Source organism: Leptosomus discolor, chromosome 6 (genome assembly GCF_034619465.1).
Source record: "Leptosomus discolor isolate bLepDis1 chromosome 6, bLepDis1.hap2, whole genome shotgun sequence".
NCBI classification, from domain to species: Eukaryota; Metazoa; Chordata; class Aves; order Leptosomiformes; family Leptosomidae; genus Leptosomus; species Leptosomus discolor.
Window position 1 is genome coordinate 43,201,679 of NC_141396.1, and position 23,049 is coordinate 43,224,727.

Consider the following 23,049-nt stretch of genomic DNA (forward strand, 5'->3'; position numbering starts at 1 on the left):
TCACAGACTTCAGGCTGTTCTTTCCAAACCTTCTGTAGAAGGACACTAGCTGGACCCCATCCTCCTTGTAGATAGTATCACAAAAGGCTTTTACTCAGTGATATGAGAACAAAATCAACATTCATATGCTGTCAGCCAGAATGTGGACTGCAAAATATCTGCTCTTGTGCTCTCAGCACAATAGTATATTTCCCCTCAGACGTGCGATTGAACACTGAATAATTTATTTTATTCAAATTTGGGGTTGGAGCCATGGTGTAATCATTTGGGCTAGTTTAAATAGCTAGAAACACTGAAAACTTCTTTTATTGTAGGTAACTGTTGGGTCTGTCTGGAGCAAGAATGGTGATGAGGCTCTTGCCCTTGGAATAATGGATGGTCTAAGGGATGCATAGCAGAAGGTGTGGCTGCATTCAGGTGTGGTGTAAATAAGGCTGGGATATATGGGGTGTGTGGCAGTGCAGGGAAGGCCAGTGGGGAAGGGTGGAAGGGTGTAGTGGAGACCAAGTGCAATGGGTGTCCTGTCAGCAGAGCGGGGTGGGTGGGAAGAAGGACCGGGGCTAATGGGGAAAGTGATATGGGGGCAAAATGTGGCTGAGAGAGGGGGTGGAGGTGTGCCAGGGAGAGATGGCTGCCAGGGTGATGTACAGATGATGACACAGCAAATCGTTGCAGCAGTGTGTGGTGGATGGTGGTGACAGTAGTGTGCTGCGGAACAGGGAGGGCAGGAACTGCTGGTGTTGCAGAGAAGGCAGCTGGTCCCTGGGCAGGCAAAACTTTCAAGTGTTTTGCCAGAAGTTGTTTCTGCATATGCTGCTGGGCTTGCAGCTGCAGCAACCTGTATTTGTCTACTTCCTCGGGTGAAAATGTGATAGGCTGCTGCGTTAAAGGAATGGAGGTGGATTTACTGTACACTTCTAGGTCATTTACTGTGTCATCACACTTCTGTATAGCATTGTCACAAAGAGAGTCTGAACTGCCTTCTGCCTGATTTGAGTCCATGTTTACATCATGTAGTTCTTCTTTGGTCTCTGTTGAATTAGCAACAACAGAATATCTATTAGAGGGAAAAGCACCAGGGAAATCATTTGGTACTGGGTCACAGCATTGTATAAAAGGTTGCACTTCACTAATGAAGAGATTGGATTGTTCCTTTATTGCTGTGCTCCTTTTTATGCTTGGGCTATGATAGCCTGATTCTATTGGAATGATGTCTTTAAAAAAACAATTATCATAATCAGTACCTGTTGAAAGAGCAACATTAGTTATCGCCGATGCTTCAAAGTTATTTTTCTTCACACTGGTTTCCAATGAACTGATTTCATTATGTCCCATGTCATTTTTACCTATGCGTAGCAGTTTCTCTGGTAAAGGTAACATTGCAATGTCATCTACAGATGATGAAAACTGAAGAGCAAAGTGACTTCGCGAGTGATCCTTTAATTCTACCCCACAAGTGTTTGAAAATCTCTCTGAATGGTGCATATGTTCCTGGTTTTTCTTGGGCTGCACTCTTTCTAAAAGTAACTTGGCTGCCAGTGACTTTCTTTTTCCATGTATGTCTTTTGCCAAGGTTTCAGAAGAGCAGGTGGCAGAGATTTCTGACTGACCATTCACATTCAGAGAGTTGTAATGTGCAGTTTCAGCTTTTCCCAGTTCGGTGTTAGAACCTCGTTCTGCATCTTCTTTTGTTTTGTTGTCAGAGATGTCAGTCTCTTTTGAGAAGGATCCTGAACTGCTGGCTCTTGATATTCTGCTACTAGATGATCTTTCACTGCTTCTTGAATCTCTGCTGGAACAACTTTTGGAGCTATGGTAGCTTCTACTTCTACTATGCACTTTGCCAAAATGCCGGTGTCTATGTCTGCTGTGTTTAGATCTGTCTCTGTGTTGTAAAACTTTATGTCTTGAACATCTTTGATAATTAATTCTGCCCCTCTGTGTACAATTTCTATTTCTGTGACTTCTACTATGACAAAGACAATCCTCATCTGTATAATCAGAAGTGAAAATACATTTGTGCTTTCTGTGTTTACATTTGTGCCTTTCAGATGTCTTCCTTTTACAACAAAAAACCAAATGATTTCTGCTGTGATTGTTTGATGTGGGACTCACATAACTCATGTGAGTACCGCTAACTGAACTGTCAGAAGTGCTGGAATGTCTGTCAGAGGAGGACTCTTGAGGAGATGGGAATCTCCAGCATTTCATGTAACTTCTACATCCTTCATTTTCTGAATACCTGTTGTTTGAACTGGATTTATAAATAAGGAAACTTCCACTAGAGTCTTTTCCGCTGTTACTTACATCACTGCTGCAGCTGGCCACAGCTTGAACAGATCTGCAGTCATTTTGGTTTTCACTTTTTTCCTCAGAACAAATTAAATGACATTTTGCAGCTTTAGACTTTTTAATCCTAGACATAAATGCAGAAAAGGAAATACTTTCATTTTTAATATTCTGGTTTTTTCTTTCACAGCTATGAAAATGATGCTTTAAAGGTCTTCTCAGTGTTGTTGTATGAAGACTTTTTTCTGCCATGTAATCCTTTTGTGAGACACCAAGGTAAGCAGGCACTTTGGGTATATTTTCATTCAAATAATCTGCAATGCATTTTTGACCATTTTCATTAATTTCTTTCCCTATGTCTGACTCAGATTTTTGCTTGGCCTTTCTTGGATTTAAGGAACCTTTCATCTTCTTTGGTTTCAACAACTGATTATCTTGTTCATTTGACATTTGTTTGTGTTTTATTAAACCTGAGGCTTCGTTTTCATCTGCAGTCTTATTTATAGAGTGCTCTTTACAGCTTGCTTTGTTTGTTTCATGCTTTTTACCATCTCTGTGATTTAAAGAGAGTCTAAAGTCAAAATACAATGGATTACAGCCATATGAAATACAGGGCTCAGTTTTTGTAAACAAAAGTAGTTCTGTGGGCCATTGCAAAGCAGTGGTGCCATCTTTGCTCACTACATGGAGGAAAGGCAATGCCTGGGGCTTAGCCTCTTTAACCATGGCCTCCCTTGGAAGCATTTCCACATTCGTTTTTGTAGTTTCTGAACTCTCCGAAGATCTTTCTCTTTTTATCACCCCAGGACTGTCATTAATGTTGCTTGAACATGCCAGCTCAGGTGCTGGCTGTTGTGGGAGCTCAGGTAACTGGTCAGGCAGGTGCGCGTTGCTGTGCTTGTAGGTGTTCAGCTGTGTAAAAAAGTTGCTAGCTTGGCATGGAGGTGAAATGAGAGTTTCTAACAATTGCTCAGACTCATTCAATTTGCTCTCTTGCTCTGTTTCTCTAAATGAACCAGAAAAATCCAGATTTGAAAGCTGTATTTTGACCTTGGAAAATGAAGGATGAGCACTGACCTTTTCTTCTAATCCTCTATCACTACATTTATTATTTTCCTTTAACATTTTAGGTTTTGCAGCTATGTGATTTGATGCACTATCATCCAAATCTGTTTGTTCTGGTGTAATAGGTGACCCTTTATCCAAGCTTGCTTTCATATCCTCCTCCAAAAGTGTGCCGGAACGACAGCCCTCAAGAGCTTGCTTTATTTTGCAAAGGTTGGGGGATTCACTACAATCATTTCCTTCTTCAGAGTTCTCACTGAAGACTGATGCTGAGGACTCAAGCTTCAAAGGGACTTTTTTAGAGAATGAGAAAGACACTCCAGCCCTTTGAGAAGTACTGGTGCTATCTGGGAATGCGTGTGAAATTTGATTGCCAAGTGCATGGGATCTTTCAGTAGGTGACTGTTGCCTGCTTATGATAAGCTGCTGTTTCTCTAGTAAGCTGCTGGAGAAACCTTGTCCTTCACTAGTGGCAGTTCTTTGAGAACTGGCTGTGAACTTGCTGCCCTTGTACAGGAAAATGCCATCTGGCAATTGCTGCTTTTCCATGACTAATCTGGGGGCTTTAAGCAATGGTCCATTCCCAGAGATGCTGTAAAGTAATAAATAAAAAAAAGGAAGATGTATTAAGTAACCAAGTTAAGATAGAACTCACATTTAACAATGTCTCTCTGCTAAAGAAGGGTGTCACTCATGCTGTTACGAGGGAAAAGCAAGTTTCTAAAGTGTAAATGTGCAGTCTAGCCCTGAGCTTGGGCTTCTATATGGGCAAGACAGTCCTTATATACAGGAAATTATATGATTTGAAGTCAGCACACGCATTCTCTTTTTCAGAGTTATGTAAACAACATGTCTTTACTCTGAATTTGTATCAAGGATAATTTTGTCTGTGGTACCTCCTGATTTTCTGAAAGGCCACTGCAAATGAAATCGTGCCTTGTTCAAAATGAGACACTTCCTCCTGGAGAATCTGCACAATCCAACTCCATATGAGAATAGGCTGCATTCTGATTGAGGGGGGGTGTATGTATGACTTTTTTAAGTGTAGATTTTTATTTTGTATTTATATTATTCCAGAACAAATGACTTTTTGTGAAATGTTTGAGGAGATATTAACACTAAAACTATCACCAAACATTGGTGGGAGAAAGGACAGAAGGTGGTTTTCCATCAATATTAATGGCAACTTCAGTGCTTTCATTGTCAACTACCATTTGACTTTGCCATATTTTCTCTTTCTGTATTGTACTTTCATTAATTACACTTTTCCTTTTCCCAAAACCTCTCAGATCATAAATTTGTGGTTTGGTTTTCTTGTACTTTAAATAAATCCCACAACCTATTCTAAGATGGCCTTAACAAACATCAGATGCTCTATAAGGTGTTTTTCCTCTCCCATTCACTTACTACCAAATGATAACACAGTTATACTAATCTATTCTGGTAACTTCAAATAAGGTAAAATGATATCATAACAACATCTCCAAACCACTCAGCTCAGAAGAGATGAGATTAACTAGCTATAGGAGAGAAAAACACAAACCTTCAAATAGCAATTAATTCAAGGGCTTTCAATGTTATGGTTTGCAGAATAGGAACATTTGGAGTTGGGGACAGCTGAAAACAAGTTACAGTATACACAATTTCTGTACATTTCAGAATGTAGGAGTGAAAATATGGAGATTTCTTCTGGGACTGAGGAAAGAAGGCATTAAAATGTAGTATAAATTTTAAATACTTGCCATTCTGACTGCTTCCGTAACTCTGCAAGCTGGTGGAGCCGCTTGAGTGCTTTTTCCTGTTTCTTCTCATCTTTCCATGACTTTGAAGCCACATTGCGAGCAAATTCCCTTTGTTTTAAATCTTTCAATCTCTGTGTGAAAAGAACAAAAAGAGAAGGGATTAAATATGTACACAGTAGATGCATTTCCTCTTACTCAATTTATTTGATTTTGGTGAAATTAGTATGTAAATGAAGAGTAAAAATATACTTAAAATGCTATCATCCTAAGAAGAGATTGAAAATGCTGGTTTTGACTAACAAAACAATATGATTCGGCAATCACTATTTAGCTGATGTATGCCTTCATATGAATTATGGCTTTTTAGTATCTTCTGTTCTGTATAAATACATACACAAAACTAGACTTCATTTTATGTAGCTGAAATTTTCTGATTTAATTCAGTCAGTTAGAATTTAATCCATAGGCATATACTGGGATAAATCTGAGCTCGTGTGCGTAACATGTTTTATAGATCTCTATACTTGTATAGATATGCACGGATGTATGTGTGCTTCTCTGTTGGTTTTGTAGCTCTTTAAGACTGCGTTTGTTTTTCAAATGAGACAACTATTGACTGAAATATTTGATCAGGAAACTCTTTATGGTTATTTTCAACTTTTTTTTAATCTCCTTGGACATCTATAAATCAGTAATTCCTGCTGGAGTGAGCAAAATTCTTTGCCTTTTTTACATTTTTTATCACACAGTTTTGCGCTGCTGATAGTACAAGGAAAAGTGAAGGAGAAGAAGACCCAAACCAAAAAGTGTCAAAAACATCCTCTGCAAAAAAAAGTGATGCTATCTTGCCTCTGAGTTCACTCAGCAGGTCATATCCAACTTTCTAGCACTCAGCAGGTCATATCCAACCTTACAACTTCCCGTTGTAAGCTCCATGCTTCCATGGACCATGGCAGAAATGCCTTCCTCCCATCACCATCTCTCCAGTGCCGTGGTGTTTGGGGAACACAAGTTTACAAGCCAGAAGGGAGCTCTGGTGCATTCAACCAGATGCCCAAACTGGAAACCTAGAGGACCAGGACTGAGAATTAAACTGCTTCATCCACTTGTCCCTTGGTCTGGAGGTGGCCCTGTGCTGTTCCGTGAAATTCGGAACTATAGTATCAACAACAGGAAATGCTAAATTTTCGATGGAGCACAGAGAGTTGTTTTTGCAAGCTAGACTTGAAGAAAAGCTTTGTTATCAGTCATTTTTAAATTGCTGCTCAGCTGCCAGCTCCTATGCCTACCGGCCTGTCCACCAGCACCTAGATATCAACAACCTAATTACTGCCATCATCTCATGCTGTTGTTTCCCTCTAGCATGGCCAAAAGCACAGCATGCATCAGTAGGATAAATTTGAGTCTGGCCCAGCATTGTAGCAGCAAATACTGCTTTCTGCAGCTCAGGTATGTGAAGCAGTCTAGCCATGGCACAGAGCTCTGCACAGCCCAACAGGCATCTGCATTTGAGAAACAGGGCTGAAGGCAGAGAGTCCTCAACTTGTAGGGGTCAAGAGAATGATGAATGCTGAAAGAGAGAACTGCTTTCTGGAGAGAGGTCTAGCATCTACCAGTAGATGAAGACAAAGCAAATAGGTGAAAACCACTGTGTGGTTGTTTTATACAATCTAGAGCGATGGCAGCTTTTTTTTTCTCCAGATAAAATTAGGTCATCCAGTTAGTGGCAATGACATAAGATGACAGAGACACATCGAGGAACCCTGGGTGGAAACAGGTCATACAGGGTCTGTGATTACATTCTATGAAGGGAGCTGGAAAGCTGTAGTAGGTATCTCCCAACACTGTCACATCAGTTGTCCTTCAAGTATGGGATTTTTTAAAGAGCCAGATAACATCTATGAGAGATAAATAAATGCTGGGAGACTAAAAGCAGAAGTTTCTTGTGTGCGCTCAGCCTTCTGGATCCCAAGACATGTGCCTCTGAGCACTGATCTGGTGGTAGGGAAAGCTGGGCTTCCCACAAATCAACTGCTCAGCAAGCTTAAGAGCTGGCTCTCAATCACCCTGATGTCTCTGCACAGGCAAATTCCCTTGGATGAGGATGAGAAGACCAGAAAGGCAGTTGCTCGGAGAACTGGTGCACCACCAACCAGGAAGAGCCATCCTGCTGCACGGTGTTCAATTAAGTTAAAAGTTTAACTGTATTAATAAGAAATATTTACAGTCTGTCAAATCTCTACGTTTCTCTAGAAAGTTTCAATCAGCTCCAACATCTAGTACTTCACTGAATTAGACTCTGAAACAGGACAGCTGCAAAGTCCTTTTTAAAGATCTTAGGCTTCAGTTCCTTGGAAAGAAATGATTGCTCCACCACACTTTTAGATTTTTCCTCTCCACTTACATGCCCTCCCTCACTGTTCACTTGCCTCTTGCCTGGCGAGTCATATAGCACCCCATTCCCTCAACCTCATTCCCTGCGATTTACAGTAAAATGGATGAATATGTAAGATAACGTTACTTTTGGTCCAAGAAAGAAACTTCTTAAATAATACGTTAAAGCTAAAGCTGTAAAAGAAATCAGCGAACCTTCACAGAATAAATCCACACTTTTGGTCACCTAAGTAATATTTACAAGAGTGTGGAGATACTTAAGCTGTAAAGATCCTATCTTCCACAGAAAAACATCAGAACATTGGTAGTCTTGAGTCTTATTAACATCTTCTATATGAAGAAAGGGCAAAGAAACACATTTAAGAAAGGTCCTTTAGTGCCACTTGTTATGTTTTATCTGTCACCGTGAACTGTTCGGTATCATACATAAAGCATTCATCAGGAAAAACAGAAACAGTTTCTACTTGTCAAGAAAACAAAGAACAATGTGAAAGTTAGTACTATGGAGCGTAGTTACTGTGAAGCAATGCCATTTCACTTCTTTGACAGTTAGGATGATAATCAACAAAGCAAATGGACCAACACTAAGAACACAAGTTCTAGCAGTATTTTTTTGCTCTCTAATGGCATACAGCATGTGTCAAGGAAGTAGAGAAAAGAATAAAAAAAATGTAGGTGAGCACAGCAGAGGACTCAACTGGAGATGAAATTCAAGAAATCAAAAGCACCTGCAGTCCGAGCAGAGAAAGGGCTCTCGATGCACAGCCCCTCATCAAATAAAGCAAGCTGGACTGCCAGTGCTCCAGTTAGCAACCATAATGAAATTTGTCAGCTATGTTGGATAGACCATGAGATTGCCTGCTGAACCTACAAAGCCGTGGTTTTCTTCACTAATAACCTGTGCCAGACTCCTGACAGGCACACAAAGATTTTCTGCAGGTGGTGCACAACAGCATGCAACTGAGCAGGTACCCAAATGACAACCCTAAGCTCAGCAGGTGTGCTTGAAAATTAGCATCGTTTTACATGTCAATTGCATTTTTCATGTAATTAGGTACCTAACTGGCCATCCAAATATAGGCGCGTGTAATAAATTATGATTTATTTAATAGCAATCTTGCGTTCTGTCCTTTAGCTGCTACAAATACCATTGCCATGGAGTTACAATTAAGTTTTAGACTCATGTTCTATTCTTTCTCTGGTTTTCATGCACATTGTGTGGACACTGCTGTATCTAAAAGTAACCCATCCATTTTTTGTAAACACACACACAGAATATTAAAATTCTACAATACAATATTCATTGTTATGGAAAGATTTACTTATACAACAAGGTCTGAGTCACGTTGGCTCCTCTGACTAAGACCCACTCAAAAACTGCTGAATCTGTTCTTTTCCTCCTGAACTCTGGTACGAATCACCAGGAGATCAAATAAGTTAATGGAGCCTCATCTTCACTAGCTACTTCTTCTAGACATGAAATATCAGTGGCCAAATACCTGTACTTTAGCAATTTCTGCCCATTCTTTATACTGCCTTTTTTTTTTTTTTCTTAAATTGTCACTTTATTGTGGCCAGTACTTACTTTTCACTGTCCTACAAGCACCTGCAGCATACTCACCACTGGCTGCGTTTGCAGTACTGAGATTACTTTCTTTCTAGAGTTATGATGCTGATTTCTATTCCTCCCTGTGCAGGTGATCATATCTCTGGATTGCTATCCATCTGATCAAATTTAGATACCTATGACAGTTGCTTAGGTTTTCTTTTCTTGGAAAGAAATAAGCATTTTTAGGGACCTGTTCACCTCTTCTCAAAGCAGCTGTCTAAAACAACAGGGATAATGCAAGAGGTAAAAGTACCTCTTTCTTTTCGTTGTGCACAGACGATATTAAGGGTAGCTATCTTAGTTATTAAGGGGTGTTCCTCTAAGAAGGTCACATGGCTGACAGCCCAGATGAAGTGCCTCTACACCAATGCATGCAGCATGGGCAACAAACACGAAGAGCTGCAAGCCACCATGCTGCTAGAAAGCCACAAGCTGGTTGCTGCTACTGAAACTTGGTGGGATGAATCCCATGACTGGAGTGCAGCTATCGATGACTACAGGCTATTCACAAGGGCAGGTGAGGAAGGAGTGGCAGAAGGGTTGCACTCTACAGCAAGAAATGTATAGAGTGTGAAGAACTGTCTCTGAAGAATAGTCACAAGCAGCCTGAAATCTTGTGGGTAAAAATTAGAGACCAAGTCAACAAAGGGAACCTTGTGGTTGGGTCTACTACAGGCCACCTGATCAAGGGGAGCCTATGGATGATGTAATCTTACTCCAGCTACAGGAGGCTTCACGCTTGCAGGTTCTTGTCCTGCTGGGGGACTTCAACCTCCCCAACATCTGCTGGGAAAGTAGCACAGCGATCTGTAGGAGACTCCTGGAATGCACTGAGGATAACTTCTTAAGCCAGGTAACAGACAGCCCTACCAGAGGGGATGCCATACTGGACCACTTGGTCACCAGCGCAAGTGAGCTAATCAGTGACGTCAGGATTGGAGGCGGCCTGGTCTGCAGTGATCACACATGGGTGGAGTTCACAGTCCTGAGGGATATGGGTCAGGCAAAAAGTAAAGTCAGGCCCCCGAATCTTAGGAAAGCAAACTTCCAGCTCTTCAAGGAGTTAGTCAAGTTAGAGTTAGAAACATCCCTTAGGGACAAGGGAACAGAACAGAGCTGTCAGATCTTTAAGGACACTTTCCATAGATCACAAGAGCTCTTGATCCCCAGGTGTAAGAAATCGGGAAAGCAAGGCAAGAGACCAGCATGGCTGAGTTGAGACCTGCTGGGCAAACTAAAAGGTAAGAAAAAAACACACAGGCAGTGGAAGCAGGGACAGGTATCCTGGGAAGAGTATAGGGACGCTGACCAGTTGTGTAGGGATGGGGTCAGGAAGGCCAAGGTGCGGCTGGAGCTGAATTTGGCAAGGGATGCAAAGAATAATAAGGGCTTCTACAGGTATGTCAATCAGGAAAGGAAGGTCAAAGAAAGCGTACCCCCATGATGAGTGAGACTAGCAAGCTGGTAACAAGAGGTGATGAGAAGGTTGAGGTACTCAACACCTTTTTTGCCTCAGTCTTCACTGGCATTCCCCTCTTCCCACACATCTTGAGTAGATGGGCCACAAAATGGGGACTGGGGGAGCAAAGTCTTTCCCACTGTAAGAGAGGATCAGGTTCTGACAACCTGAGGAACATGAACATACATCAGTTTATGGGACCTGATGAGATGCATCCCCAAGTTCTGACGCAATCGTCTGATGTGGTTGCCAAGCCACTCTGCATGATATTTGAAATGTCATGGCAGTCAGGTGAAGTCCCTGGTGACTGCAAAAATATGTCCCTGCACACTGCAGGGCGGTTGGACTAGGTGATCTTTAAAGGTCCCTTCCAAACCAAACTATGCTATGATTCTACCTCAGACACAGACTTTTGATAGACAGAGGAAATTGGTGCTATTGGTACATTTTCATTGCTACAGATAGTATTCATGTCTACAGATTGCATAAAAGAGTACTTTGAATAGTGAACTTTTGGCACATGTAACAGAAACAAAGTTAAGGAAGACATCTGGGCTTTTTTAATAAAGCATTGACAAGGGTACAGTGAAGGTTTTCGTATTCTGCATTTCCCTGCCAGATTTGCCACCCCTCATTCCACCCCTCAGGATGCCTCTGACTTTAGGAAGCGCTTTTTCTGTATTGGTCTCGTTCACTCTCTCTCAATTTGATGACCACAGGAACACAGTCCTGGGGGGCAGCACCACTTTTCCTTTTGAGCACTCCGCCAGGGGCCACGCTCATCTCATTATATACATCTAACAGGGGTTGTCAGTATAACAATTTCAGATGGTGGGGCAAATAACTGCTGCTGCAGGTATACTGAGAAGCAAATCCTCATCTTATTCACAGTACTGTAACTGCATTGATGTAAACAGAAGGCAGCTTTGAGGAAAGAATAATTTTCCATGCATTAAGTTAGAAAATGACAGATTATGAATTAAATGTTTTTTTTCAACTTACACTTAGACTTTTTTTCCCCAGAATATAATTCACAATGCACCCTCCAAAATATTTATCATTCTGTAATGCAGTGCAGTCCCAGGTAAAAATGTAGCATATACTGTTCTTTTGTTCAGTCAGCATTAGGTATATGTCTCCTGTCATAGAGACTGTTCCCTGAATATAAGTGCATGAAATAGCATGAGTGTTTGAGTGCCTGACTGCCTTTGAAGATTGATTCCCACTTTGATGAAAAGCTCCTTAATTAATTTCTAAACAAATTCACCACAGAGGGGTTAAATGAGGAAAAAAAGGAATGTGAATTTCATTAATTATTATCTTGCCTAACAATTGGTTCCAGTTACATTATTTGTAAATTAAATTCACACTGCGAACCATCAAATGAGAATGATAGTTACTGGAGAACATAATTAGACTTCATGTCTAAATCTTACAGTACTAGGTCTCGAAGTGAAAGGAAGGAAAGAGCAATGAAGGAATTTGCTTTTACTATGGCAGATAAAATCCTAAAAACAAATTGGAAAGGCTATTATATGCAGGAATTAACCATGACATATGAAGCTCAAAACCAAGCTGATAAATTTTTATTTTATTTACCCATAAATAGCTACAGATCACTTTGAAGGGTGTGATAGTAATAATTTTTTGGAGTAGCTTATATTATAGCCAGTCTTAACAGAATCAATATTGTTAGTGAGGGTAAATGTGAAAACAGAAACAAAATATCCTAGTATGACTAGGTTAGGGAATGAGATGACAGCAGAAGGGGGGAAAAGTCAGTCATCAGACATACCCTAGAGAATCCATCTATTAGTGAACGAGATGCTGATCACAGACCCAACCTGAAGGATAAATTACAAATGGCTTTTTGGAAGGGTTGTTTTCTCATGTCTTCATAGGAAGTCCTGTTAAGTCTGTACAGAAAGACAGTCTGATCTAGTGAAAGTCTAGTCTTCACGCCAGAAAGCATCAAGACCTACTAGTGCTTACCTGTGTCTTTTCTGTGGGAGCTTCTCACTGTTCAACTAGATATGCAAATATTCCTGCTGATTAAACTGATTTCATCCATTGCTGGATAAAAGTACATCCATTTGTACTGCTTGTGAGAATCTCCCAAGTCAAATTAAAACAGACAGGTTTCAGGGGGGCTGTTTCCATTGGGGAGAGGACAGAACAGGCACTTTGTGGCAGCATCTCACTCCTCTGAAGGCCTGAGCTACTTATGGATCCAGAATATGCTCCACTTGACAACCTATGTTTATATTAGTTCAAATGAACTTATTGTCATATGCTCCAATAAGCTGGATGCACACTGTATGATTTGATTAGACATATTCAGTGTCACTTTGGAATACAGAGTACTTTACCTAGCAAAAGCAACACATTTGAACAATACGAAACTTGGGGCAGGGACTGTATCTTCCTGCATGCCCATATATTGCTTCAGTCATCAGGATGCTGGGCTCTATTTCTTAGCCAGAGGGAAAAACATCATCTCATATATTTGATTTCTTTTTCCTTCTCATTTAAGCAGCTTAAGGAGAAGAAACTGGTATTACAGACGCTATGAAAGCCAAGCTCCTTTCAAAACTTTCAGTACTTCTTGTAAACATATTTTAAAAATATTTAAGACTTTTCCACATATTTTTGAAGCCTATCTCACCACTTTGTTTTTCTTTGTTTTAACTGAAGCAGTGGAATACAAAATCACCCACATTTTAAGGAAAAGAGCAAGAATCTGAATTATCCAAGAATTCAACAGGTGAGTCCAAAGCCTGGCCTCAAACTTTCTTCGATATGGTCATCAGACTTTCCGAGTAGCAAAAATTGTAGTAGAAATGACCACACATCGATTTTACATAGTGCATTCCACAAACAGATCTCAAGCTTCTTATGAAAAATGTATCATTACCATGATATCATTTTACAAATAAAAATGAGGCAAAGAGAGATGGAGTGACTTCTGAAAAGAGCAGCAAGGAGACTGAATCAGTACTCACAGACATATGTTTAACTATCACATCTAACTCTGTAAGCCCATTGAAACAAAAGGAAAGACACCAGCCATCTGAATTAAGCCTAAATTTGATTTACTTGTATAATCTGTTGATTCTTGATAACTATGGTAGTGCAGAGGAAGCAACAATAAACCATAAAAGATAAACTTATTACAAATTATTTTGATACGTCCATAGGTTTACGTAAAGGAAAGTTGAATCAGCAGACCACTACAGAGTGACCTAGAAGTGCTGTACCAGAGAACAAGTTCATCGCTAAAACCACTCATTTTAATATATACTTGAGATAAATGTAGTGTCATTTATAGGTAGCACTCACCACACTTTAGATGAAAAGGTATGGTCAGGGCAAATAGTGAAAAATAATATGTGCATGAAGGATATTAAAAACAGTTATAAGCAGAAGACTCATCAAACATCTCAAGGAAGTAAAATATTGCTTTTTCTAATAGGAAGTAATAGCTATCCATAAAAAGCATTTTAGGCTGGTTATTTATTTTTTTTTTATTTGGTCAAAACCAAAATATTCTTTCTTTTGTATTTGCTTAAAGTAGACTGATCTCTTCTGGAGTAGGAGAGTTAAAGGTAACCAGGAATCTGGCAGCAATACTATAACAAAATGCCTGCTCAGAGTAAAGGAGGTTTAATAAATGGCATTTCTTTGCAGTTTTTGTCAATAAGAAAAGGCCACAAAAGAACTTTCGTAATCACCTAATCAAAACTTTTCAATAATGCAAGACAGAGGACATTCTGATCTGATATGTTTTAACAGACGAAATGATAAAATCAAGGTACTTTGACAAGATCTGTTTTACATAAACCACATTAAATGGTTTAATTTTTGTTCATTAAATTCTGGCCAGAAACATCAAGGTTAATAAGAAAAGCTTCTATAGGTATGCTAGTGATAAAAGGAAGACTAGGGATAATATGGGCCCTCTCAGAAAGGCAAAGGGAGATCTAGCTACCCAGGATATAGAGAAGGCTGAGGTACTCAATGACTTTTTTGCCTCAGTCTTCACTGGAAAGTGTTTCGGCCATACTGCCCAAGTCAAAGAGGGAACAGGCAGGGGCTGGCGGAACAAAGAACTTCCCACTGTAGGAGAGGATCAGGTTCAAGACCATCTAGGGAACCTGAAGGTGCGCAAGTCCATGGGACCTGATGTGATGCAACTGCGGGTCCTGAGGGAACTGGCAGATGTAATTGCTAAGCCACTATCTATCATATTTGAGAAGTCGTGGCAGTCTGGTGAAGTTCCTGTCAATTGGAAAAGAGGAAAGATAACCCCCATAATTAGAAAGGGAAAATGGGAAGACCCTGGGAATTACAGGCCAGTTAGTCTCTCCTCTGTGCCAGGCAAGATCATGGAGGGAATCCTCCTGGAAAATAAGTTAAGGCACACGGAAAATAAGGAGGTGACTGGTGACAGCCAACATGGCTTCACTAAGGGCAAATCCTGCTCGACAAATTTGGTGGCCTTCTACAATGGGGTTGCAGCTATGGTAGATAAGGGAAAAGTAATCAACATCATCTACCTGAACTTGTGAAAAGCTTTTGACACTGTCCTACACGACATCCTTGTCTCTAAACTGGAGAGACATGAATTTGATGGATGGACCACTCGGTGGACAGTGCCTTGACAGGCTGGAGAGGTGGGCCTGTGCAAACCTCATGGAGTTCAACAAGGCCAATAGCAAGGTCCTGCACCTGGGTCAGGGTAATCCCAAGCACTGACATAGGCTGGGCAATGAGTGGATTGAGAGCAGCCCTGCAGAGAAGGACTTGGGTGTTCTGGGGGATGAAAAACGGAACATGAGCCACCAATGTGCGCTTGAAGCCCAGAAAGCCAATGGCATCCTGGACTGCATTACAAGAAGCGTGGCCAGCAGGATGGTGGAGGTGATTCTCCCCCTCTACTCTGCTCTGGTCAGACCCCACCCACAGCGCTGCATCCAGCTCTTGGGCCCTCAGCACATGACAGATGTGGACCTGCTCAAGCAGGTCCAGAGGAGGCCACGAAGATGCTCAGGGGGCTGGAGCACCTCCCCTATGAGGACAGGCTGAGAGAAGGCTCCAGGGAGACATTGGAGCGGCCTTCCAGTGCTTAAAGGGAGTCTGTAGGAAAGGTGGGATGGGAATTTTATCAGGGAGGGTGGTAATAGGATGAGGGGTAATGATTGCAAATTGAAAGTGGGGAGATTTAGATGAGATATTAGGAAGACGTTCTTCACTGTAATGGTGGTGAGACACTGGCACAGGTTGCCCAGAGAAGCTGTGGCTGCTCCCTCCCTGGCAGTGTTCAACGCCAGGCTGGATGGGGCTGGGAGCAGGCTGGTCTAGTGGAAGGTGTCCCTGCCCATGGCAGGAGGGTTGGAACTAGATGATCTTTAAGGTCCCTTCCAACCCAAACTATTCTATGATTCTATGATTTCAAATGAAACTAATTACATTATCATTTTTTAATACTTTAGGGAGTCCTGTATCAGTCGTGCCAGTATTTTCCCTGGCACTAATGTCAGGATGACAGATTTTCTTGTTTATTTTTTTTAAATCCTAGCATAGCATTGTCTATCTTCTAGCTTGATGCATCTTCCTCTAGTGCTCTGAGACTTATTAAAAATCAACACTAATGATTAGGAGAGTTTATGGCCGTCTCTTTCCTAATAGTTAGATGTTGGTCACCTGAACCTGCTGATACAAAAATATTTAGCTCTAGATTAAGTTAATATCCTTCATAGCTATTGGTAGAGTGGTACTTCACAATCATCATAAACATCATAGATGTGACTAAATCATCTGGCTTTGCCCAAAGTATAGAATGGAAATCAGTGTTGAATAGTCCTTTTTACATCACTGATAACAAGTAATTAATCTCTGTTTGGAGCAGAAGATTCTTTATGTCCTCAATTTACTTTCAGAATCCTTGCCTTCACCTCTTATGACTACAGTTTTTCCTTTTGCCCTTTTTACTTCCTCCATCACTTTTTTCCGATTCCTTCACTTCTGATTTATGATCTTTACCATCCATTTTTCCTTTCTCTCTTTTATTATAAATTTAAGCCACAGAGAACTGACTTTCCTTCAAAACAAGATTAGTTGTTTATAACCTATTTTGTCGTTTTCAGTTGTGGGATTTGAGTTCTTAAACCATCTGCCAGGTGCTCTTTAGAATTTCCTAGGTCTCTCTCACATCTTTCCATTTGAATTCCTCCTCCCGGTCCATTTGGCAAGCTCATTCACCTTTATGAAACTAGATTCCTTAAAGAAATGTATTTTACATTTTGTTATTTATACAAATATATGCAACTATTTTATTTGCATTTACTAAATACAATCGCTTGTCTTTTTTAATTTCCTGTATGCTTGTGTTGATCATCATAATACTAATAATATAGATTAAAGATCAGTTTTTTAGAGACCCATAACACGGATGAAGTATTTTTGTGCTGTTCTTGACAGAAGGGAGGCCCACGGAGGCAGCAAATTCAGATGGATAATCTGTTAATTTTAATTTCTCCATGCATGGGATTGGAGTAGCAGTTTATGTTCCAGTCTGTGGTTTATTTACAGGAGGAGATGAACAGATATCCCATTTTTTTCCAGGGTAATTCACTCTTGCAAAGCCTGGTTTAGCTTTTGACTATCTGAGACAATCTTCTGAGAACACATCTCAGAAAATTATACTGATTTAAAAAGAGGTTATTTTTATTATATGCTTTTTCTTTTATTTAATTCTTTTCCAGATTTGTCTCACATTATTATTATGTATTGTCTTCTTTGACTTTAGTGTCCTTTCTTCCCTCTACTTGACTTATCCATCTCTCTTCCCAGTTCCGCAGCATTCCCCTCTGAAATAACAAAAGCAATAAGGTTCTTCCTAAGCAAATTCAGTGTGTCATGGAAAAAGATGACCAAACTGTGCAGACTGAATGATGTCCTAATTTTCTAGTCTATAAAGGCAAAGATATTTTGGCCTATCTAGCACTCTTTTTATTGCCACGTGCTTAAAATATTTTTTATTTGCACTTTGTTACTTGAATTTGGTCCCCTTGAACATACTGCTGTTGCAACCTGCAGTGCCTGAGGCTTTTGCTAAGAGAGGGAGCTAAAAGCAAGCACAGAGTCAAGACAGGCAGTTAAGCTCACTGGTTCATAATGTATCACTGAGCTGCAGCTCGACACTCTTCAACTGTGATTCTGTAATTTAAAATTTTTAATACTGTTCTAGCAACAGCTCCCTGGAAAGGGGGTGGAAATGAGCATGATGCACTTCTGTAAGAGCAATCCCAAACTACTTCTCTTATCCTCTTGTATGTTGTGGAGCTATCAGTGGTAACATGTAATGCCCCCCTCTCCCCTCTCCCCCATGCTCCAGACTATGCTTGTGTTCACTCTTAGAGCAAATGGGGCTGTAAACACACACCTAGTTTTTTGTGTAGACATGGACATTTATAATACTATAAAGCTGATCTGTTACTTGAATCAACCTTTTAAGCAAGCTTCACTCTACTACTCCCTCCCAGGAAGCTTTTTTCCTGTAAAATTTGAAGTTGATCTTTTATTTGTACTGTGGCTTCTTATTCTAGTAATCCATACTTTTCTACACCCTTGAATTTTAATTATTTCTTGCAAAAAAAAAGAAAGATTGTGAGTTTAGGTACTCAGCTGGAACAACAATCCTCTTAAAATATGCACCAACACAGCTACAATATGGTGATAGTGACTTTATATTCTTTGGACTAGGTGAGTTAAAACAATACTGTAAATTATTCTGGAGACAAGGAGAAGTAGGGCAACCATTATCTTACCATTTTAATTTAGAAAAAAATATTCCATTGTTTTTCCAGGTTTAGCTTTAAAAAGATCTTGTGCAAAAATAAATAAGGAATTATATAAAAAACTGTGTTCATTTCCTAGAAATAACAGAAAATTGCTCTAACAATTACTATACACTGCTTACATGCTCCATATTCAGTTTTATTAGGCTATGACTTGCTGTTTTGCATGTTCATAGGTCAAATTTATAATTATTTTCAAATTGCAGGCCAGAATCTTCATTTTCTTTTTTTATCCAAGCAAAGGGACATTATGTTGTGCTGAATTTCAAAATGGGAGGGAAATTAGAATCTGGCATGGGCTATTGAGAGCCATAATTACGTCAATGAACTGAATGTTGGGTGTAACCCGGGTTCAGATGACACAAAAGTAACAGAGAACTCAGAAAAGATGATCATTAGGAAGTGATGAGAAGACTGAATTTTGCTTGGAAATAAAGAAGAAGATGAGATTAATCTGAATATTCTGGGTTCCTTTTGAAAGTTAAAAATTGGATTGTACATTTTAGGCAATATTTTGTATACAAATATTGATAACTATGTGATTTAATAAATTGTATTTGTTTACATCTAAACACGGTATTACTTTACCCAATAATTTCTCAACTAATTCTGATCTGATATTCACACAATCAGATCCTTATCTAAGGCTGGAGATACAGGGCAGGTTCGTAATAGAGGTGATCTGCTGGGTACAATTTAGTACCTTGCTGAATCCTGAAGGTCCTAAATGGAAAGCGTAAATATGGAGCAGCAGAATGTGACTGCATTTGCACTTTCAGGCATCAGTATTTAAGTGCCTATTTTGAAGGAAGCAGTGCTAAGAATCCATCAACATTCTAAAGGCTGAAAACAAGCAGAGAAATGCTAACTACAAGCACGAAGTGTCCTACAGGGTTCCAGGAGGTTTGTCAATTCCTCTATATTACACACTTGTTAAAAGAAATAGAATATCTTCTCTGCAGGAAATTTTGACATTCGGGTTTTCTTTACTTTTTAGTCTTACTGGGAGAAGTAAAATTTTGAAAACTTATTAAAAAATGAAAATGTCAAGTGCTTCCAAGTGACTTGATGTCAATGCATCTAAATAGCAATGAAACATAATGCCTTAGAGTTATAATTCTCATAATTTCTTTGTCTCAAGACTAGTAAACATAATGTGTGCACGTGTTACAATGATTTTTTTAAAAGTATTTTTAGATACTTTACATTTTAAAAAGTATTTTTCTAAAGTAACACTGTTGAAGCAAAGTATTTCAATCTTTATGAACCATTTCAATCTAAGTGAAAGCAAATGATGTAAACCTTTCAAATGAAAAATGATTTTGATCTTCTCACATTCCTGCAAAACCATTCTTCTCTAAAAACAGATTTACTTATAAAAAAAGTGCTTAGTTGTCTTTTTTTTGTTGTTGTTCAGGAAGGATTTGGTTTTTACTGTACCATCGTAACCTGTGATAATATATTTGTTTGGCATTCACATGAACGTCATCTGCATTTCTCTAGATATTCCCTTGCAATTTAATCTGAGAAGGTGCTTAAAGAGGTCTCATCTTTTTAATGGCTCCTGGTGGAGCCTAATCGTTATGAAATTGCAAAAACTGTGAAATGGTAATTAGTCTGGGTTACCTCCTTTATTTTTTTTCCCTTAGAGACATGTTAAAAGATGTTAATTAATGCTTTTAACTAAGTAAGGATAATAAATGAGTAATCTGAACATTTTTATTGCTGTCTCGGCAATGCACAGATATGATTCTGTTTTGCTTTTGAATATTTGTTGCTGCTGTGAATGGCCCTTAAAGACATAGAAGGCACACTGTAGGGTTCCTCGAACACAAACATAGTTGATTAGCTTGACTTTAAAGCTCCACAGGAATCAATTGCTCATCTATGTTCTTGCACATTAATTACTGCATGGAAGGTGTAGACAGTCAAAAATGAACAGAACTATAACAGATGCAGATTCTACACAGATGTGCATAGGGACAGATACACTTTGTGGATGCCACTGGGATCAGAATTATTATTTTTCCAGAGGAGGGAAAGATATGAGCAAGAGACCAGTGTTCAAAAGTTATGCAGAAGCCAACAGAAAGGTAATCTTTTCTCTGAACGTTTGAGGGTGCAATGTTTTGCTAGAAAAGCTAATTGCCAAGTATTTCCAAAAAGCTGACTACAGCACAGAATTGCCCCAGATAAGGTATGTACAGACATGTTGAAACCTGCACAATAAGTTCCTTAATCTGCCTGAATAGTACCTTATTCTACAACTAATTCCACAAATACAAATTCTAGCACTTGTGAACAGACAGTAATCTAAGACAACCACAGCATCTGGCAGTGTTTTTTCCCTATCACCTCACTATGTGAAGCAAGACTTGTAGATCCTGACCTTAGGATGACACAGGTTATTCCAGATCTACTGATTTGACAACAACAACAAAAGTGCAATGTATGTGGCCCATAAGCAACATTACCTAAGGTTTGCCAGTCTTTTGAAGCTGGCACATGAAATATAATGTACATCTGTGTTCAGTCTTGCCCAGTTCTTATTAGTTCATGGTTAAGAGACATTTGTGCATCAATGGTAACATTTTACATAGAATTAGGTAGAAAACATGCTGTATATTCTGCTGCTTCTGTTCTTATTACCGGCATTTCTGAAGTGGAAGACATCTGAACACAGACATTTAAAAATGGACAGCAGCACCCAATACAATTTATCTTGTTCATTAAACAATACACACAACTCCAGCCTGACTGCCCTGAAGGTTAACTAAAAATGGGAATAATAATTTAAACACAAATATTTAGGTTCTCCATATCTATCCCATTTTCTTCAGTAATATCCTATGCACCGCCTGTATTAGCATTTTAGAACTGAGAAACAAAGAGGAATATGTTGATTTCAATCACTCCTTTTTACACAGTATGAAAAAGAAGTATGACTGGCTCAAACCCACTTTTTATTTGAACCTAATATTTCAGAAAGTCCTTTGTTTCAAAATTTACTCAATTTAAATTGCAATTGCCATATTAAAACAGTCATAACAGAATCTTTTCATTCATTTGTTCCTGAGAATTTTTTCCTAATCCATATTTGAAATGGAAGCAAAGTTTGAAAAATGGAAAAGTATTTGAACCAGAGATGTTGAGTTTCAAGAGTTTCAAACAGATTTACTGCACTTTTTGTCTGAATATAATTAAATAAAAATATGTTTCTTATGTTCTGGTTAGGGAATTGTCGTACAAAATGAAACCCTAAACTGATATTTTGGGGCAGAATTCCATATTTGTCTGTGGTGTCGCATCATCTTTTATTTACAAATCTAATCCTGTAGATTCCTTGCTTATTTGAATAAGCCATCCATTATATTGCTTCAATCATTCCTCCTGCTTGAAAAATTAGTTGAAAAACTTTAGTAAGTAAAACGTGTAACCTCTGAGAAGAACGGAAAGGACCATTACATAGACATTAATGAAGAGCACTTCCTCTAACTGACATCGTGGTTATTGCTATGTCTTAAATGCCAAAATTTGATAATACACTTTTGTAATTTCTTATATAATGAAATGCTTAAGAAATATTTTAAAGTCATTGGACTATCATTAACAACTATGAAATTAGGTGTCCCATGGTTTTATTCCAATTAAAGAGGGTTAAATTGGTAATTTACACGTTAATTAGCATTCATTCTAAAGAACACCAAATGTAATTCCATAGTATGTAGCATTTAACAATTTAGCTTATCAAGGCATTAAATTTAAACGCAGCTCTGCATTATTTGCAAGAACTTTTTTTGAAGGGTAATGATGAAAGGAATCTCATTATTCTAAGCAACATGCAATTTAAAAAGGATGAATACTGCCAGTTTATTTACTTTACCACTGAGTAACAAGAAAATAGCAAAGCATTGGCAGGGCAGCAGGAACACTGCCTAATAAGGCCCACTGGTCTGCACAGATTGGTAAGTGTAAAATAAAAGAATTATTTCCGGTGACGTTTCTTTAGAATCTGTTGCCTCGAGTCACACCCAATCACCAGAGTGTGCTTGGTGGTATTTGGCAATGTTGCTTCTGCTGCTCCAGAGCTACACTGCTACGTGCACTTGCTGTACTGTGCAACTGAAACATCTCCATGTAGCATAGCTATAAGCACAAGCCTCCCCTCATAACATTTAAGAAAATATTGCATGAAATTATAAACTAAGCATTTACTTTAAGATCATTTCAAACTGGCAAAATAAATGTTCAGTGAAGTCACAGAATTATCATATAGTTTACATCCCGCTTTTGCTTATATGCTGTACACTACTCCTTTGCTTAAATGCTGATAGCATCCTGTATTGCTTTGTTACCTTTATTTACATCAATTTCTACGATGTGACACCACCTGATTGTCTGTTTTGCTGAACTGCTACTTCAGCATTTAAAAGATGCTGGATTGCAGGTACTTTGAAGCACAGCAGCTGTGATGCAAACATGCTTTTAGAAAGGCAGGATTTCTCTATTTCTAAATAACAGAAAGAAGCATTCAGGCCAAGAAAATTTTGGTCTTATATTATTTGTCAGTGGTAAAAAATGGAATTGTACATGGGCAACAGCATTATATATTTCATTCTTTGCTTTCTTTTC

At 39.1% G+C, this 23,049-nt stretch overlaps 1 protein-coding gene across 1 annotated transcript in view; it reads right to left on the reverse strand.

The window, feature by feature from the left end:
- Window positions 1–270: 270 nt before the first annotated feature.
- ZNF804B (zinc finger protein 804B) overlaps window positions 271–23,049 on the reverse strand; it is a 245,079-nt gene continuing 222,300 nt past the window's right edge. Inside the window, exons 3-4 of the mRNA XM_086467224.1 lie at window positions 5,097–5,227; window positions 271–3,946 (exon numbers count right to left, since the gene is read on the reverse strand). Coding sequence (XP_086323350.1) covers window positions 271–3,946; window positions 5,097–5,227 — 3,807 coding nt within the window. The remainder of the gene's footprint in view (window positions 3,947–5,096; window positions 5,228–23,049) is intronic.